The sequence below is a fragment of the Dendropsophus ebraccatus genome, chromosome 9 (genome assembly GCF_027789765.1).
Source record: "Dendropsophus ebraccatus isolate aDenEbr1 chromosome 9, aDenEbr1.pat, whole genome shotgun sequence".
Classification (NCBI taxonomy): Eukaryota; Metazoa; Chordata; class Amphibia; order Anura; family Hylidae; genus Dendropsophus; species Dendropsophus ebraccatus.
The window spans coordinates 58,886,532-58,902,054 of record NC_091462.1 but is presented as its reverse complement, the minus strand read 5'-3'; the positions used below and the strand labels follow the sequence as shown (position 1 = coordinate 58,902,054).

The 15,523-nt window shown below is 41.5% G+C and overlaps 1 protein-coding gene across 2 annotated transcripts in view; it reads left to right on the top strand.

The window, feature by feature from the left end:
- The window catches only part of PLEKHM3 (pleckstrin homology domain containing M3), a 141,321-nt gene that overhangs the window by 58,520 nt on the left and 67,278 nt on the right, over positions 1 to 15,523 (top strand). For both annotated transcript variants that reach the window (XM_069983472.1, XM_069983473.1), the window contains exons 4-5: positions 2,714 to 2,859; positions 5,840 to 6,033. In XM_069983472.1, the coding sequence (XP_069839573.1) occupies positions 2,714 to 2,859; positions 5,840 to 6,033 (340 nt within the window). The remainder of the gene's footprint in view (positions 1 to 2,713; positions 2,860 to 5,839; positions 6,034 to 15,523) is intronic.

Sequence of the window (15,523 nt, the reverse complement as noted above, 5' to 3'; positions counted from 1 at the left end):
TAACCCTTTCTGTCCTGCTTTTTTTCATTTTCTCCGTAATACCCCTTTAACTTAAAAAGAAATCTTGCTTTGGGTAAAATATAAATGTTATGTCTTGTAGCAAGTCTTTTGTTATGTCTTGCAACAAGCAAGTTTTTTTTTTGGTTTGCCCCGTGACATCACTTGTAAGTACAGTACAGAGTTAGTAGCAAGGAATACACCACCTGCCGCACTGCCTCTCTTAAGCACAGTCCTTTACTGCCAATTCTCAGTTATTCTTACTATAAATGTATAACTAAATAGCCAACTTGGTGTTACCAGTTGGGGGGGTGTCCTTACACTGTCAATCCGTAGTCTGTGTGTACTGACAACACCCAGTTGGCCATTGAGTCATACATTTTTAGTAAGAAATATAAAGGGGCTGCAGAGTACAGAGCCATTTAAAAGTTGTTATTTTATGGGTAATCAGACAGATCAGGAGAAGTCACCGGTCTTTTTTGTAAATATGGACACCTATTATTCCAACCCCTCAAATAAACACATAATGCAAGAATCAATTAATAACATCTTTATTCATGATTATCCGTAAAAAAAAAATGTATCATAAATTAACATTAATTTTAATTAACATTAATTAATAATTATGGGAGACTGTGCATACAATATTAATCTTATATGGTATTGAAAAAATCCCTACATACTGAGTATATGTAATTAATTGCAGGAAAGATTCATAAAATTTTGGTAGTAATGAGAGATGAGCGAACCTGGAGCATGCTCGAGTCCATCCGAACCCGAACTTTCGGCATTTGATTAGCGGTGGCTGCTGAAGTTGGATAAAGCCCTAAGGCTACGTGGAAAACATGGATATAGTCATTGGCTGTATCCATGTTTTCCAGACAACCTAAGAGCTTTATCCAAGTTCAGCAGCCCAAGCTAATCAAATGCCCAACGTTCGGGTACGAATGGACTCGAACCCGAACCCGGTTCGCTCATCTGTAGTAGTAATTAATAAATAAAGTAAAGTGCCTGTGCATAAATAGATATAATCACTGCCCAAACAATGTAATGTAATGTAAAACAACAAATTATAAGCCACACAACCCTATTACCATGCAAAGAAATACTCTGTGATATGCAATACCAATGATAGCGCAGTAACCCAGGTAAAACTCTTTTTTACCGGACCCCACCACCACCTTTTTGCATTCTTTGCCTGCTGCTTTGTCAAGAGTTTGCTGAACTTTGCTGTGTGCTACTATTTGTAATACCAATAATCAAACCCTAAAAAATTACAGGTCGTTTAATTAGCGCAAATTCCACATACATGGCGCCAGCTGCTCCGTTATGTCCGTGGTCCGGAAGTACAGCATGCACCCAGGACATCAAAGACATCAAGTCTCGGCAATGCACAATGCACCGCCACCACCAATCGCCATCTTAGAAATGGGCATATTAGCCTTTACAGCCCTATCAATATAAAATCACTATTCCTATGTACGGAAACCACTATTTAGATGCCAAACGCAGCATAGATGCCTGCAAGTATACTAAATACTTTTGTCTGTGTCTTACATCTTGCTAAACATATCTACAAACACCCTCTTACCCACATAACTACAAACACCCTCTTACATCACATAGTCAACAAGTCACACATATGTAGACATATACAGACTATAACATAGTGGCCACTCATCTGGACATACACATCAGAAATATTGGTGAAATGAAATAATAATGTGAGACAATAAAGTGCCCATGCCTAAAAATAAATGTGCTTTAAAGTGCAGTATAGCAAAAAAAAAAAAAAGATTTATGGTGTATATATTAACAACTTATATATAGTGAACATGCAACATAATTAAAGTGCCAATAAAACAACTGTTGCCCATATTGTTGATAAGCTCCCTAATAAATATTCCAGATGTGTGGGCAGGTAACCAATGGATGTACGTCCCTTTACTTTGTGTAAATAAGCATAATAAGGGCTCGTTCACACAGAGCAAAAGCAGCTGAATTTCTGCGCTGAAATTTCAGCCGTTAAAATAGGTGCAGAGCTAATTTCCATTGTGTTGAATGGAAATTCTGCTCTGCAGTTCGCACGGTGGAATTTCCGCACTGAACTAATCCACTTTCCGCCAGAAGAATGAACTTGTTCATTCTTCCGCTAGCGGAAGCCTATACAAACCAATGGGGCTCTGATTTACTGTTTCAGCGCGGAATATGCGCGTATTCAGCGCGGAATACAAGCGTAATACAAGCGGAAATTACGCACTGAATTAGCGCGGAAATGGGGAAAAAAGGGGGGGAGGAGGATTCTAGTATATATTCTGGTATAGTCTAGTTTACTCGCCAAATACTCGCTGAATTTCAGCGCTGAATGCATGCGAATTCAGTGCGGATTCCTCGAGTATTCCGCGCTGAATTTGTCAAGAGTTGATTACGAGCTGAACACTTTCCTAGCGGAATACGCAGGGATTCTGCTTACATTCTGCCTATATTCTGCTCGGAATTCAGCGTCAGTTGATTTCAGGCGGAAATATTTCCTCGCGTAATCCGTAATTTTGCTCTGTGTGAACGTAGCCTTAAACTACATTCCAAGTGCAGTTTTTCTTAAAATATGTGTTAGAGAATCATATAAATGGTTTCTCTGTTGACCATACATTTATCTAGTATATACTACTTTTTAGCCACCAGTATATATATCTTTTTTTTCTTCTAATTTTTGCAGGTTGCCAAAGACCAATTGGACTTTCCAATGAAAAGGCCAAGGTGTGCAGTTATAGTGGGTGGTATTACTGTAGCTCATGCCATGTAGATGATGGTTGTATTATACCTGCGCGGCTTGTTCACAATTGGGATACATCTAAACACAAGGTAAGGTTTTATGAATTTTAACAATAAATTAGTAACTAATTCATTGGAAAGTAACTGTGTAATAAATACAGTAGATACATACATAGCCTAATCTTACACTGGCCATACACATTAAAGTCAGCCAGCCATGTTAATTTCAGGAGTATCAGCAGACCATCTAATGTGTATAGGGTCCAATTTTACAATTGTTGGGATCTTTACTACACATTCAATAACTTTGGTTTTTCATTAAATGAAAAGCATTATTGGTTACAAAAGAAAACCTGCTGGTGCTGAAGACAGCATTGAGTGTCTGAATTTGTGTTTGGTTTCAATAGATAAGATGGTAGTTTTGTACATACTTAGGGGGTGGGTAGGTGAGTATAATATTTTTTTCTGTAACAGCACACTCTTACAAGGGGCCACTATTACTGATTTGGAGATGCAAAGGGGGCATTGTTACTCTTTTAGGAGCACAAAGGGGGCACCATTACTGTTTTGTGGGCACATAGGGATCACTATTGCTATTACCTAATAAAAAGTTTTCTTTCAGGCAAAGTCTTTTATAGTTACGCCCCTGATACTTGCACAGAGATAAAAATAGAATGAATCTGTATACAATGAACTTTCCCTAGTGGTGGCTACAGCCAGACACAAATGTATACATTATCTCTATAAGAATTGTGATTTCAAGGGTTGACCACTAAATTTATAGCATATAGTTCTGTTTTTGGGTGGACCTTTTTAGGTCTACACATATCTCTCAAGCATTCAGTCGCCCTAGACTCTGAGATACATGTCCTAAACAGTTGTTTCTCCAGTCCATGGAAATTCACTTGAAGTACTTGAGGGTCCCCAGTTATATAGCACATCAAATCTGGATGTAGCGCTCATTTGAATAAGCTTTTAGTTGAGATTATAGGTCACAACTCTTATTTGCACATGTGCACTCTTATATCCTTTAATGTCTATACAGAAAAAGTTGATATAAAAAGTTTGTGTAATAATACAGCTACATTTTATCTATCTTGAAATAAAATGTATTGATTTTTTTTTTCTTTGTCCAGCGGTGAAGTTTTTTAATGCACCTTCCAGCCTTAATTAGGAGTTATTTGCGATTAAGCTGAAGCGGCTTGGTACAATATGTCTAGAGAAGATGACATTTAAAATCTAAAGAAAAAAACCTTTCTGCCATCATTTGCCTTCCTGAAATAGCACAATTTAGCTCTGTCTCAGTGTAAACATGGACTTAAGGGTCTGGAAGCCTAATGGCATTGCTCAATATATCATTTTCCATCATTCTATTCTCAAGTGTCATAGACAAAATTTCCCCCATGCTTAAGAATGGAATACATTAGCAGGAGCTATTTCATCTTTTCCCTACTCTGTTTAAGTGAATACATAATAGGATAAAAAATAGTTCAGTGGTTTCTAATAATTAATCTATCCTTGATGCAGTTGACCTATGTGGTGTATATTTTTCAAAGGCTGGCATTTTACTTGCCAACCTTGCTGCACTAGACCAAAGTGTGCCAACTTTATTAAGAAGTGCTAGCAAATTGATGACTGTGTATGACACACACAAGAACGATTGACAAACATAAAGAAAGGACAATTTTATTTATAATTGTAATTTTTATAAAATTTTTCTAAATATGTAACAAACACATTTTGTCAGTTGTCAAATGTAAGTTGCACAGAAAGAAAGAAAAAAAATGACAGCAGATCCCCACAAACATGGTTTGGCTTGAAAATAACAGTAGTCACAACTCTTCATCTAGGCATACAGCATCAGGCTGGGTTCACACTACGTATATTTCAGTCAGTATATTTCGGTCAGTATTGCAACCAAAACCAGGAGTGGATTAAAAACACAGAAAGGCTCTGTTCACACAATGGTGAAATTGAGTGGATGGCTGCCATATAACAGTAAATAACTGCCATTATTTCAATATAACAGCCGATGTTCTAAAATAACAGCAAATATTTGCCATTAAATGGCGGCCATACACTCAATTTCAACATTGTGTGAACAGAGCCTTTCTATGTTTTTAATCCACTCCTGGTTTTGGTTGCAATACTGACTGAAATATACACATACTGACTAAAATATACGTAGTGTAAACATAGCCTCAAAGTGGTTTTATCTCCAAAAGCAAAAAGGTATAAAGTCAAGGAGTGCCAGCTTGTTATTCAATGACGCTGTCATATGCTCCAGGCATCTTACTTCCTTGACCCAAGATGTCAACTCCATAAAAGATGGGGGAGAAGTCTGCTTCCAGCAGTGGGATAATAGTGATTTGGCTGCATTGAAAATTTGTCCCCTCTGGTAGGTTTTGGTTGGGATACCATGACTGGTGTGTATGTCCCTGCCTCTGCTGCTACTGTACAGCTTTGGGAAGTTGGGAGTGTCCCCTTGATGAGGCCTGTTAGGGTTAACACATGGTAGTTCCCTCTCAGGCCCTGCTCAGGTGCCGTGGACCCTCTGCTCTGCACTGAAGTGTGCGTGAGCCAGAAAGGCTCAGTGTCACTGCAGGTTCTCCTTTCCTTGCAGGCGTGCAGCTTACTGGTGAGCAGCCAGCGGGTTGCCGCGCTGACTCTCAACCTTGTTCTGTGCCGGTGATAGGCTGTCTGGACATGTGGTACAATGGAAGAATACAGGGGGAGGCTGACTGGCACGCCAGGGACCCGGTCTACTCAATCTCCTCAGTGCAGGTGAAGACAGGGTCGAGGAGAAAGTAGCTGCAGCACCTGACTGCACGAGGTACCGCTCTAATGTGGAGCCCCTTGTTTTGTTTCTCGGGATAGTTAGGGAGACAAAGGGAGGCTTCTTCAATCTTTTCCCCATGTATAAGGGTTCTAGCAGTAGTAAGGGCCTTCCTTATTAACTGTGCGGGTCAGGAGCTCTCGTCTACACATCCTCCTCCATCGGTTGCTCGTTCTGCCTCAAAAGGCCTCTTTTTAATATTGCAAGTATTCTAAGTGTCCTTTTTTTTTTTAGGTATCCAAACAGGCAAAAGAATTCTTAGAGTATGTGTATGAAGAGCCATTGATTGACGTGCAGCAGGAGAACCCATTGCTGTACCGCCATGTGGATGCATTAGAACAAGTTGTACGTTTAAGGCAGCAATTAAAGTCACTTCGAGCCTATCTGTTCAGCTGTCGTGCAGTGGTTGCAGAGGATCTGCGTAGGAGGTGAGTGTTATTAAAGGGTGCTTGTGCTCAAACCTGTATTGTCATGTTATTTAATGTTACCTAAATAAAAAAGATATTGAACCATAACTTGCGTAGATGGGTGCTAAAGCACCCACTAAGCAGCCCTCATGTAAGGATGTTATTCAAAAACACTTTCTGTATACCAAGTAGAGTTACCCTTAATGCTGACAGGCAGATAGAGATCACATGTCTAATATAAGGATCCATGCCAGGAAATTCATGATCCACTACTGGGTCTATTTCATCACCTTTCTCTTCCTGGCAGCTGGAATAAGAAATAGAAGTCTTATAACAGAAAAATTACATATTAGCATATTTCTAGATGTTTATTGAAAGTTTTCTCCATATTTTTCTCATTACAAAAAGTATATGATAGTATATTGTGCAGCTTTGTTTTTGCACAGATTGTAAGCAAAAATCTGTTTCATGTATCTGAATGGGGTTGTTTCTTGTAACAGGTGTTTTAAACCAGATCTGCGCTTATGTACAGCGCTTCAAACTATCTAATAGCACCTTAAGGTTAGGTTCACACTCTTTTAACATAACATAATATATACAAATAGAACATATAAAAAATGCAACAAAATTGCATATTAGGAACCCAATATCCTATGTTCCACTTAGAAAGCGCTCATACAGATTGCAGCCATTTCTTATTCTTAATTAGTAAATAGATTAAGGGGAACATTTATTAAGGTAAAAAAGCATCTTTTTCGGCGTAAAAGGGGCCAGATGCGAATAAATTTATTCGCAAATGGCCGCTTTGCGAATAAAATATTCGCATCTGGTCACTTTCCGCCCGGTATGCCAGGGGGGCGGGGAGGGGGCGGAGCGGGGGGGCACGGACTCAGAGTCTGCTCTATTTATCATTTGTTCTGCTTAAAAATAGTCAGGAAACCTACTCCAGCTCTGAGCTGGGGTAGGTTTCCTGGCAGTGCGCCTCTACATAAATCTCCGTACTGTCGGCGTTGCGGGGACATTTTTAAATCCGGCACAAAAACCGCTGGACTTAATAAATGTCCCCCTAAGAATTTTTTCTTTCTTATATAATACTGACCTCGCAGGAGACAGTGTCCCAAGTTACGGTGCGTATAGTGTTGACACCCATAAAGTCAAGATGAATTGTGGCTGATCTGTTTTTTGCAGTCTATACTTGTCATCCATGTGTTACTCAGTAAGCATGACCAATGGAAATCCTATGACAGTGTTATAAACAGACTGGAATCCTCTGTTAACATTGCTGTCAGTAAACTAAAAGGCAGGATGATTAATAAGATTGGGACACTCCTGCATTTACTGTTGTTATTTTTCTGCCCTCCTTATCCTTATTAGGTGAGTTGCAATCCTTTATTAGATGGACTGTGTGTTTCTGCATATTTGATTTGTTAAGGATGTCATCTGCAGCTCTAGATGCATACAAAGGCTTCATTTTGTGTGTGTTATACTTTAACCCTTTGAGGACCAAGCCCAAAATGACCCAGTGGACCATGCAAATTTAAATTTTTGCTTTTTTATTTTTTCGTCCTCCCCTTCTAAGAGCTCTAGCACTTAAATTTTTTCTATCTACAGGGCCATGTAAGGGCTTATTTTTTCCAGGAATAGTTGTACTTAGTAAAGGCGCCTTTCATTCTACCATAACATGTATGATGGAACCCCCGAAATATTATTTATGAAAATATAAATTGGTGTAAAAAAGTTTAAAACAACCAGGACCCCCCTAGAGCTGGCTGCCCCACCAAACCAAGCAATTAAGGGAGAAGGGCCTTTGTGAGAGAGGTGCCAAACCGAACGGTCACTCTGGCTGATCTCCAAAGATTTCCTGGTCTGAGAAAACCGATATTGAACACTGCTCATCACTTATTGGTGGTGGTGGTGGTAGCCTCATGCTGCAGGGGTGTTCTTTTAGCATCAGGGACAGGGAGACTGGTCAAGGTTGAAGAAAATCAGAATCGAGTACAATACAGGATACTCCTAATGAAAACTTAATCCAAAGAGGTGTGGACCTCATACTGAACTGAAGGTTAACCATCCAGGAAGACTATGGGGGAGATTTATCAAGCTGGTGAAAAGTAGAATTGTCTTAGTTGCCCCTAACAACCAATCAGATTCCACCTCTCATTTTTCAAAGAATCTGTGAGGAATGAAAAGTGGAATCTGATTGGTTGCTAGGGGCAACTAAGACAATTCTACTTTACCCCAGTTTGATAAATCTCCCCCTATGACCCTAAGCACACAGCCAAGAGAAACACAAGAGTTGCTTATGGTCCTATTAGACTAATGCCTGGGTGATTGCTGGACAGTCCGGGCAGCCCATAGAAGATAGCAGCGGCCTGCTTCCACTCCTATTACATGGAGCAACGGCAGCGGATCGTTGCTTTATTAGTTGTTTGTCTTTCAACATGTTTAAAGACAATGTCGTTCATGTTGGCTGATCGTTGCCTTCTATTACACAAGATTATCGGCCGTAACAGCTAATAATCGTTTTGTGTAGTGGTGCCTTTAATCCAGTCAAATATCTCTGGAGAGACCTGGATATGTCTGTCCACTGGCAGTTTCAATCTAACCTGACAGAGTTTAAGAGGATCTGCAGAGAAGAATGGCAGAAAATCCCCCAATCCAGGTGTCGAAGACCAAAGGTTATAATCACTGCCAAAGGTGCTCCAGCTATAGTACAGAGTAATGCTACGTTTCCACGGAACGATAATTCGCCCGATCGTACAATTAACGATGTCGGAGTAACAGGTTTTTTTTTCATAATAATCAGCGTTTAGGCGGTACGATATATCGTGCGGAAATTCGTTTTGCGATCGTTTTAAGATCGCTTAAGCCGGCCGAAAGCCCGCTCCCCCGCAGCATGGCCCCGCATCCTACAGCCCCCCTGCGCCGGCTCGATGGCCCCCCCCCCAAAGGCCGATCAGCACCCCTGCCACCTCGATCGTCACCCCCGCCGTCCCGATCGCCACCCCTGCCGCTTCGATCGCATCCACTGATTGGCTGAAGAGGAGCTGTTTGAAATTCCCAGCTCCTCTCTTCAGCCAATCAATGCACTGAAGAGGGGAGCCGGGAATTTCGAACACCCGCTACGCCGAGCAGGTAAGGTATGCTCGTGGCCGGGGCGGTGGGGGTGACGATCGGGGCGGCGGGGGTGACGATCGGGCCGGCGGGGGTGACGATCGGGCCGGCGGGGGTGACGATCTGGCCGACGGGGGTGACGATCGGGCCGGCGGGGGTGACGATCTGGCCGACGGGGGTGACGATCGGGCCGGCGGCGGTGGCGATCGGGCCGGCGCAGGGGGCTGTAGGATGCGTGGCCGGGCTGCGGAGGAGCGAGGGCCGGGCTGCGGGCGGGCGGACTTTTGTGACGACCGAAGCGATCAGCGAAATTTTAGCGAACCACCAACGATGATTTGAGAACTTGTTCAAAGATCAAAATAAACGATTTCTCGCTCGTCGTTTGATCGTTCGCTGCATTTACACGTACGATTATCCTTCGAATTCGATCGTTATCGCACAAATTCGCACGATAATTCACACCATAAAAGGTCTAAATACTTACATCAATTTAAGATGTTTTTCCTTTCTAGCAAATTAACAAAGATTTCTAACATTCTATTTCCACTTTTGTATTGAGTACAAAATGAAAGAATTTAATTTAGCACAAGCCTGCAAAATAACAAGATGTAAAAAAAAATGTGAAGGGATTTGAAGACTTTGTAAATGCATTGTAATAGCTCAGATAGTTTCAGATATGGTATGCCTACCTAGAAATAGGGAAATGATTTCTGGTGCTGCATGATCCCAGTGATCAGCTGATGAACACACATTTGCTAATTCGTTGTCTGATCCCTGAGTCTTTTGCACATGGCAATAATGGGCCCATTTGGCTTATAATCACCCCATGTAAAATGCGCTTTAGCAATAACTATTTTAAGCATGCAACCCAACTGGGATTGATTAAATGACAAAAAAATAAAAGCTTCCCGGTGTTCAGTAGTTGTGACTTGTGAAACATTCCAGATGGCTGGAATCTCTTTGCTAAACACCCTGGAATCTATATAATGGAACACTTATTTACAATACCTTCTTAGATTGGTATATTGGGGAAATTTGATGTAAACATTGGAAATCACTGGCATTTCAGTAAGTAGATTGTATATTAGACAGTTTATTAGTCTCGACAGACAAGTGCCCAAAATTAGGTCTCCTCCCAGGATAATGTGTGGAGGTTACCGCTTAAAAGGTGTTATGTCTCCAGCTCAAAGAAAGGCAAATGCAGAGACTGTCAGTTTACAGCTCGCCATAGAAGAATGATGATGGTTCCTTAATTGTATCTTTAGCCAGATGTATTTGATGATTAGTCCTTTCTATGGTATATATCTATTCAAAGAGGATTGTTACACTTCTGAAAGTGTTCACAATATGGTAAAAGCCATGTAATAATAAGTATATCTAAAAATAAATGTGCCCCTTAAGACATATCTAAATTAGTATTTTGCAAATGTATATTCATACTTTTGGATCTACTCTATGTTATTATGTCTCCTATTTAACTCCTTAAAGGGGTTTTGCCATCTCCTATAGTAATGGTGTAGCTCTAAGAAATGTCCAAGGTCGCCTAGCTGTGCAGGGAACTGAAGTCCCGCCAAATTCAAGTGAAGGGGAAAAAAATGGGTAAACTATGAAGAGGATGAAGCGATATACCAATAATGCTGTGTCTTCTTGTATTGTAAATGCTGTGCCTCCTTGTATTGTAACAATATGCCATCATTTTATAAGATGGATATTATTTAGGGATGGGGCTCTTATGGGTCTTAATGGCGTTGTCCAAGATAGAAAAAATAACAGCCTGCTGGTCTTCTAAAATGACCAAATACAGCACACTGCCCCCTCTGTTTACTTCCCTGCTTGATGCACCTGTCTGTGTTCATGGAGCATGCTAGGGCCAGTCAATGGCGTAAGTACTAGCCGCCCAAAGACCAGGACTGCCTACTTTATTCTTTATGTTTTGCTACATTGCACAATAAAATAAAAATACAATAAAATAAAAATAAAAGTTTGTGTGTGTTGCTGCGTTCCAAGACCTAGCAACCCCAATACTATGTCAAAAAGAAGAGTGGATAAAATGAACTCTTTCCAAAAAGGTTATTTGTATGGTCACAAATCTTTTTTGAAAGCAATAAGATGATTTCCAGTGGCTGTCTTTAAAGCGGATTTACCATTAGGTACAATCGCTTTAAGTATTATCCATATATAGGCCATGCGTGGCTCCGTTCTATTTAGTGGGCCGGAGGGAAGCACTGGAGCCTGGCTGGTACTGGGCCTCGGTTCAAAAAAAAGGACAGCAGCAGCAGCTTCCCTGCGCAGGTGGCACTTTATACATGGTAATACTTAAAGCAAATGTGCTTGATGGTACCTTCACTTTAAAAATGCAGTTTACAGTGTGAGCACAGCATTATTAATCATTCTGTTAGTACCAGCAGGAGTGCAAGAGCCATTTATTCTTTTATTTTGGCCCTACCAACCTGCTTGTACCCAGCTGAGAGAGCAGTTGAAGTCTGTGGGTACTGGGGGTAAAAACAAGGGGATTGTCCAGGATTTTTTTAAACTAGCATTGCATTGACTTTTGTGGGTGCTATATGTCTATATACACTATATACGCTTTAAACCCTTAAGGACAGAGCCTGAAATGGCCTTAAGAACCGGAGCAAATTTTATTAATATGACCTGTGTCACTTTATTCATTAATAACTTCGGCATGCTTTTACCTATCCAGCTGATTTTGAGACTGTTTTCTCGTGACATATTGTACTTCACATTTCTTGTAAATTGGAGTCGATACTTATAATGAATCTTTATGAAAAAAAACAAAATAACGTGAAAAATTGTGAAAAAATGCATTTTTCCAACTTTAAAACTTTTCTGCTTATACAGAAAATGGTTATACCACATAAATTATATAATAAATAGCATTAGCAACATGTCTGCTTTGTATTGGCAGCACTTATTAAACTATATTTCATTTTTTTTAGATAATAGAAAGTGTAAAACATTAGCAGCAAATTTCCAAATTTTCTGTAAAATTTCAAAATCGGATATTTTTAGGGACCTGTTCAGGTTTAAAGTGTATTTGAGGGGACTGTATGTTAGAAAGCCCCACAAAGCACCCCATTTCAGAAACTGCACCCCCCACACTCTGCAAAAGCACATCCAGAAAGTTTTTTAACCCTTTAGGGGAGTCACAGAAATAAAAGCTAAGTGTGTAAGAAATTTGAAAATTGTAATTTTCTGTGCAGAGATTTTATTGTAATCCAATATTTTTCATAATTATAAATCTATTACCAGAGAAATGCACCCCAATATTTATTGCCCAGTTTCTTCAGTTTATAGAAATACCCCATATGTGGCCCTATTGCGCTATTTGACGCAACCACAAGCCTCAGATATAAAGGAGAGCCCAGGGAATTTCAATGGCTCCGTTATATTTGGTCGTTTCTGACTGTACCACTTCACGTTGACAGAGGCTCTGGGGGGCCAAAACCTAAAAAACACCCCTAAAGGGACACCATTTAGAAAACTACACCCCTCAAGGAATGTAAGAAGGGGTGCGGTGAGCATCTGGACCCCACAGGTGCTTCACAGATTTTCCGAACAATATGGCGTGAAAAAAGACAAAAGTATTTTTTACACTAAAACGTTCTAGCCTTCAATTTTTCATTTTCACAAAGGGATAAAAGAAAAAAAACACACAAAACATGTAGCGCAGTTTCTCCCGTGTACGGAAATACCCCACATGTGGACATAAAGTGCTAAGCGGGCGCAGCACGAGCGTCCAAAGGGAAGGAGCGCCAATTGGCTTTTAAAAGCTGGATTTCACTGGAATGGATTTCAAGGGCCATGTCGCATTTACAGAGCCCTCGTGCTGCCAAAACACTGGAAACCCCCCACAAGTGACCTTATTCTGGAAACTATACCCCTTAAGGAATCTAACAAGGGGTGCAGTAAGCATATGGACCCCACTGGTGGCGGGCACAAATATGGAAAAATGTGACGTGAAAGTGAAAATTTTCATTTTTTCACTTTCACAGCACAAATGTGCCCGTCATCAAGGGGTCCATATCCTCATTGCACCCCTTGTTAGATTCCTTGAGGGGTGTAGTTTCCAGAATGGGGTCACTTGTGGGGGGTTTACAGTTTTTTGGCAGCACGAGGGCTCTATAAATGCGACATGGCGTTCATCATCCATTCTAGCCAAATCCAAATGGCGCTCCTTCTCTTCGGAGGCTTGCCCTGCACCCATATGGCGCTTTATGTCCACATGTGGGGTATTTACGGACTTGGGGGAAATTGCTTTACACATTTTGTGTTTTTTTTTCTCTTTTAACCCCTTGTGAAAATGATAAATTCAAGGCTAGACCAACATTATTGTGTAAAAAATGTAATATTTCATTTTCATGCCACATTGTTCCACATTTGTGGCCCTCACCAGTGGGGTCCATATGCTCACTACACCCCATGTTACATTCCTTGAGGGGTGAAGTTTCCATAATGGGGTCACTTGTGGGGGGTTTCAACTGTCTTGGCAACACAGGGGCCTTTTAAATGCAACATAGCCCCTCGTAATCCATTCCAGCCAAATCCAGCCTCCAAAACTCAAAAGGCGCTCCTTCCCTTTGGAGGCTTACCCTGCACCCGCATGGCGCTTTATGTCCACATGTGGGGTATTTCCGTACTCAGAGGAAATTGCTCTACACATTTTGTGTTTTTTTTTTTTATCTTTTAGCCCCTTGTTAAAATAAAAAACTCAAGACAAGATCAATGATTTAGAGTAAAAATTTTTAAAAAAATTACACTAAACGTTGGTCTAGCCTTGATTTTTTTTCCCATTTCCACAAGGGGTTAAAAAAGAAAATAAACGCAAAACGTGTAGGGTAATTTACCCTGAGTAAGAAAATACCCCACATGTGGACATAATGTGCCATATGGGCACAGGGCAAGCCACCAAAGGGACAGAGCGCCATTTAGAGGCTGGAATGGAGGATGGAGGCCATGTTGCAATTACAAAGCTCCTGTGCCGCCAGGACAGTAGAAAACCCCCCCACAAGTGACCCCATTCTGGAAACTACACCCCATAAGGAATCTAACAAGGAGTGAAGTGAGCATATGGACCCCACTGGTAACAGGCACATATGTAGAATATGTGGTGTGAAAATAAAAAATACCATTTTTTTTATTTTAACGTCCCAAATTTGGCCGTCACCAGGGGGCCATATCCCCGCTGCCCCCCTTGTTAGATTCCTTATGGGGTGTAGTTTCCAGAATGGGGTCACATGTGGGGGATTATACTGTCCTGGCCGCACAGAGGCTTTCTAATTGCATCATGGCAAGCCTCTAATGGGAATGGCGGCCATACCTATTTAGTTGGGGAAAAGGGACAATTTTAATTTATTTGGGGGTATTAGGCCAATTATGAGTTTATAAGGTTAAAAATGACAGGTGTCCATCAAATTCAACCTGTGTTGATCCAGAGGAAGGCAAAAAACCCTTGTGAGGCAGACGACAGTAGCCTCATCACAGGGAAAAATTTCCCTTCCCTACTCCATAATGGCAATCAGAATAATCCCTGGATCAACGTGACCCCTGAAATAGGAATAAGGGACAGAATTTAGATAATATGGAACTCCAATGACGTGTGGTACGCCTTGAAGCGATCCTGTATGCAGAGGTTGGGGTGATTAAGACAGGTGTCACACTAAAAAATGGTGTCCTTCATGATCCCCTTGTTACGCCACACTCTGCACTTCTTCTGGGGTCTCCTGTTTTCCAGTGTGGGAGACGTCACCTGGAAAATGTTTCCCTGGTGCGATACAGGGTCCTTCATTAGTTCCCAAACGATCTTTCCACTAACTCCGATGATGGGGGGGGGGCATTGTGGGGGCTGATTCGGCTGTCCCTTCCTTCATACACTCTAAGGGTACGTGCACACTGCGGAATGGAGAAGGATAACCCTTTGTGCATTCCGCAGCTGGCACCCGCCGGCGGACTGATTCGGGCGCGCGTCTCCGTCCGTGTCATAGACTCCATTCTATGCACAGGCGGATTCCGCTCTCCGTCCAATGTGTTCATTCTTTGGATGGGCGATGGAATCTGCCCGTGCATAGAATGGAGTCTATGACATGTGCGGAGACATGCACATCCGCATCAGTCGGCCGGTGGGTGCCAGCTGCAGAATGCACGAAGGGTTATCCTTCGCCATTCCGTAGTGTGCACGTACCCTAAATCTGTAAGTGTACCCTGAGGTACTCTTACAGAGTTTGTAGATCCATACCGTGATCTCTTATTGGGACGGTACTGGCGGAAAAGACGTGTCTGGGGGGCAGCGTACGCTACGCTACCCCCAGACCTGTCACTGGATGATGAGGATGAGGGTAAATGGAGGAAAAAAGGATCCCCCATTCATCCTCACTGGCTG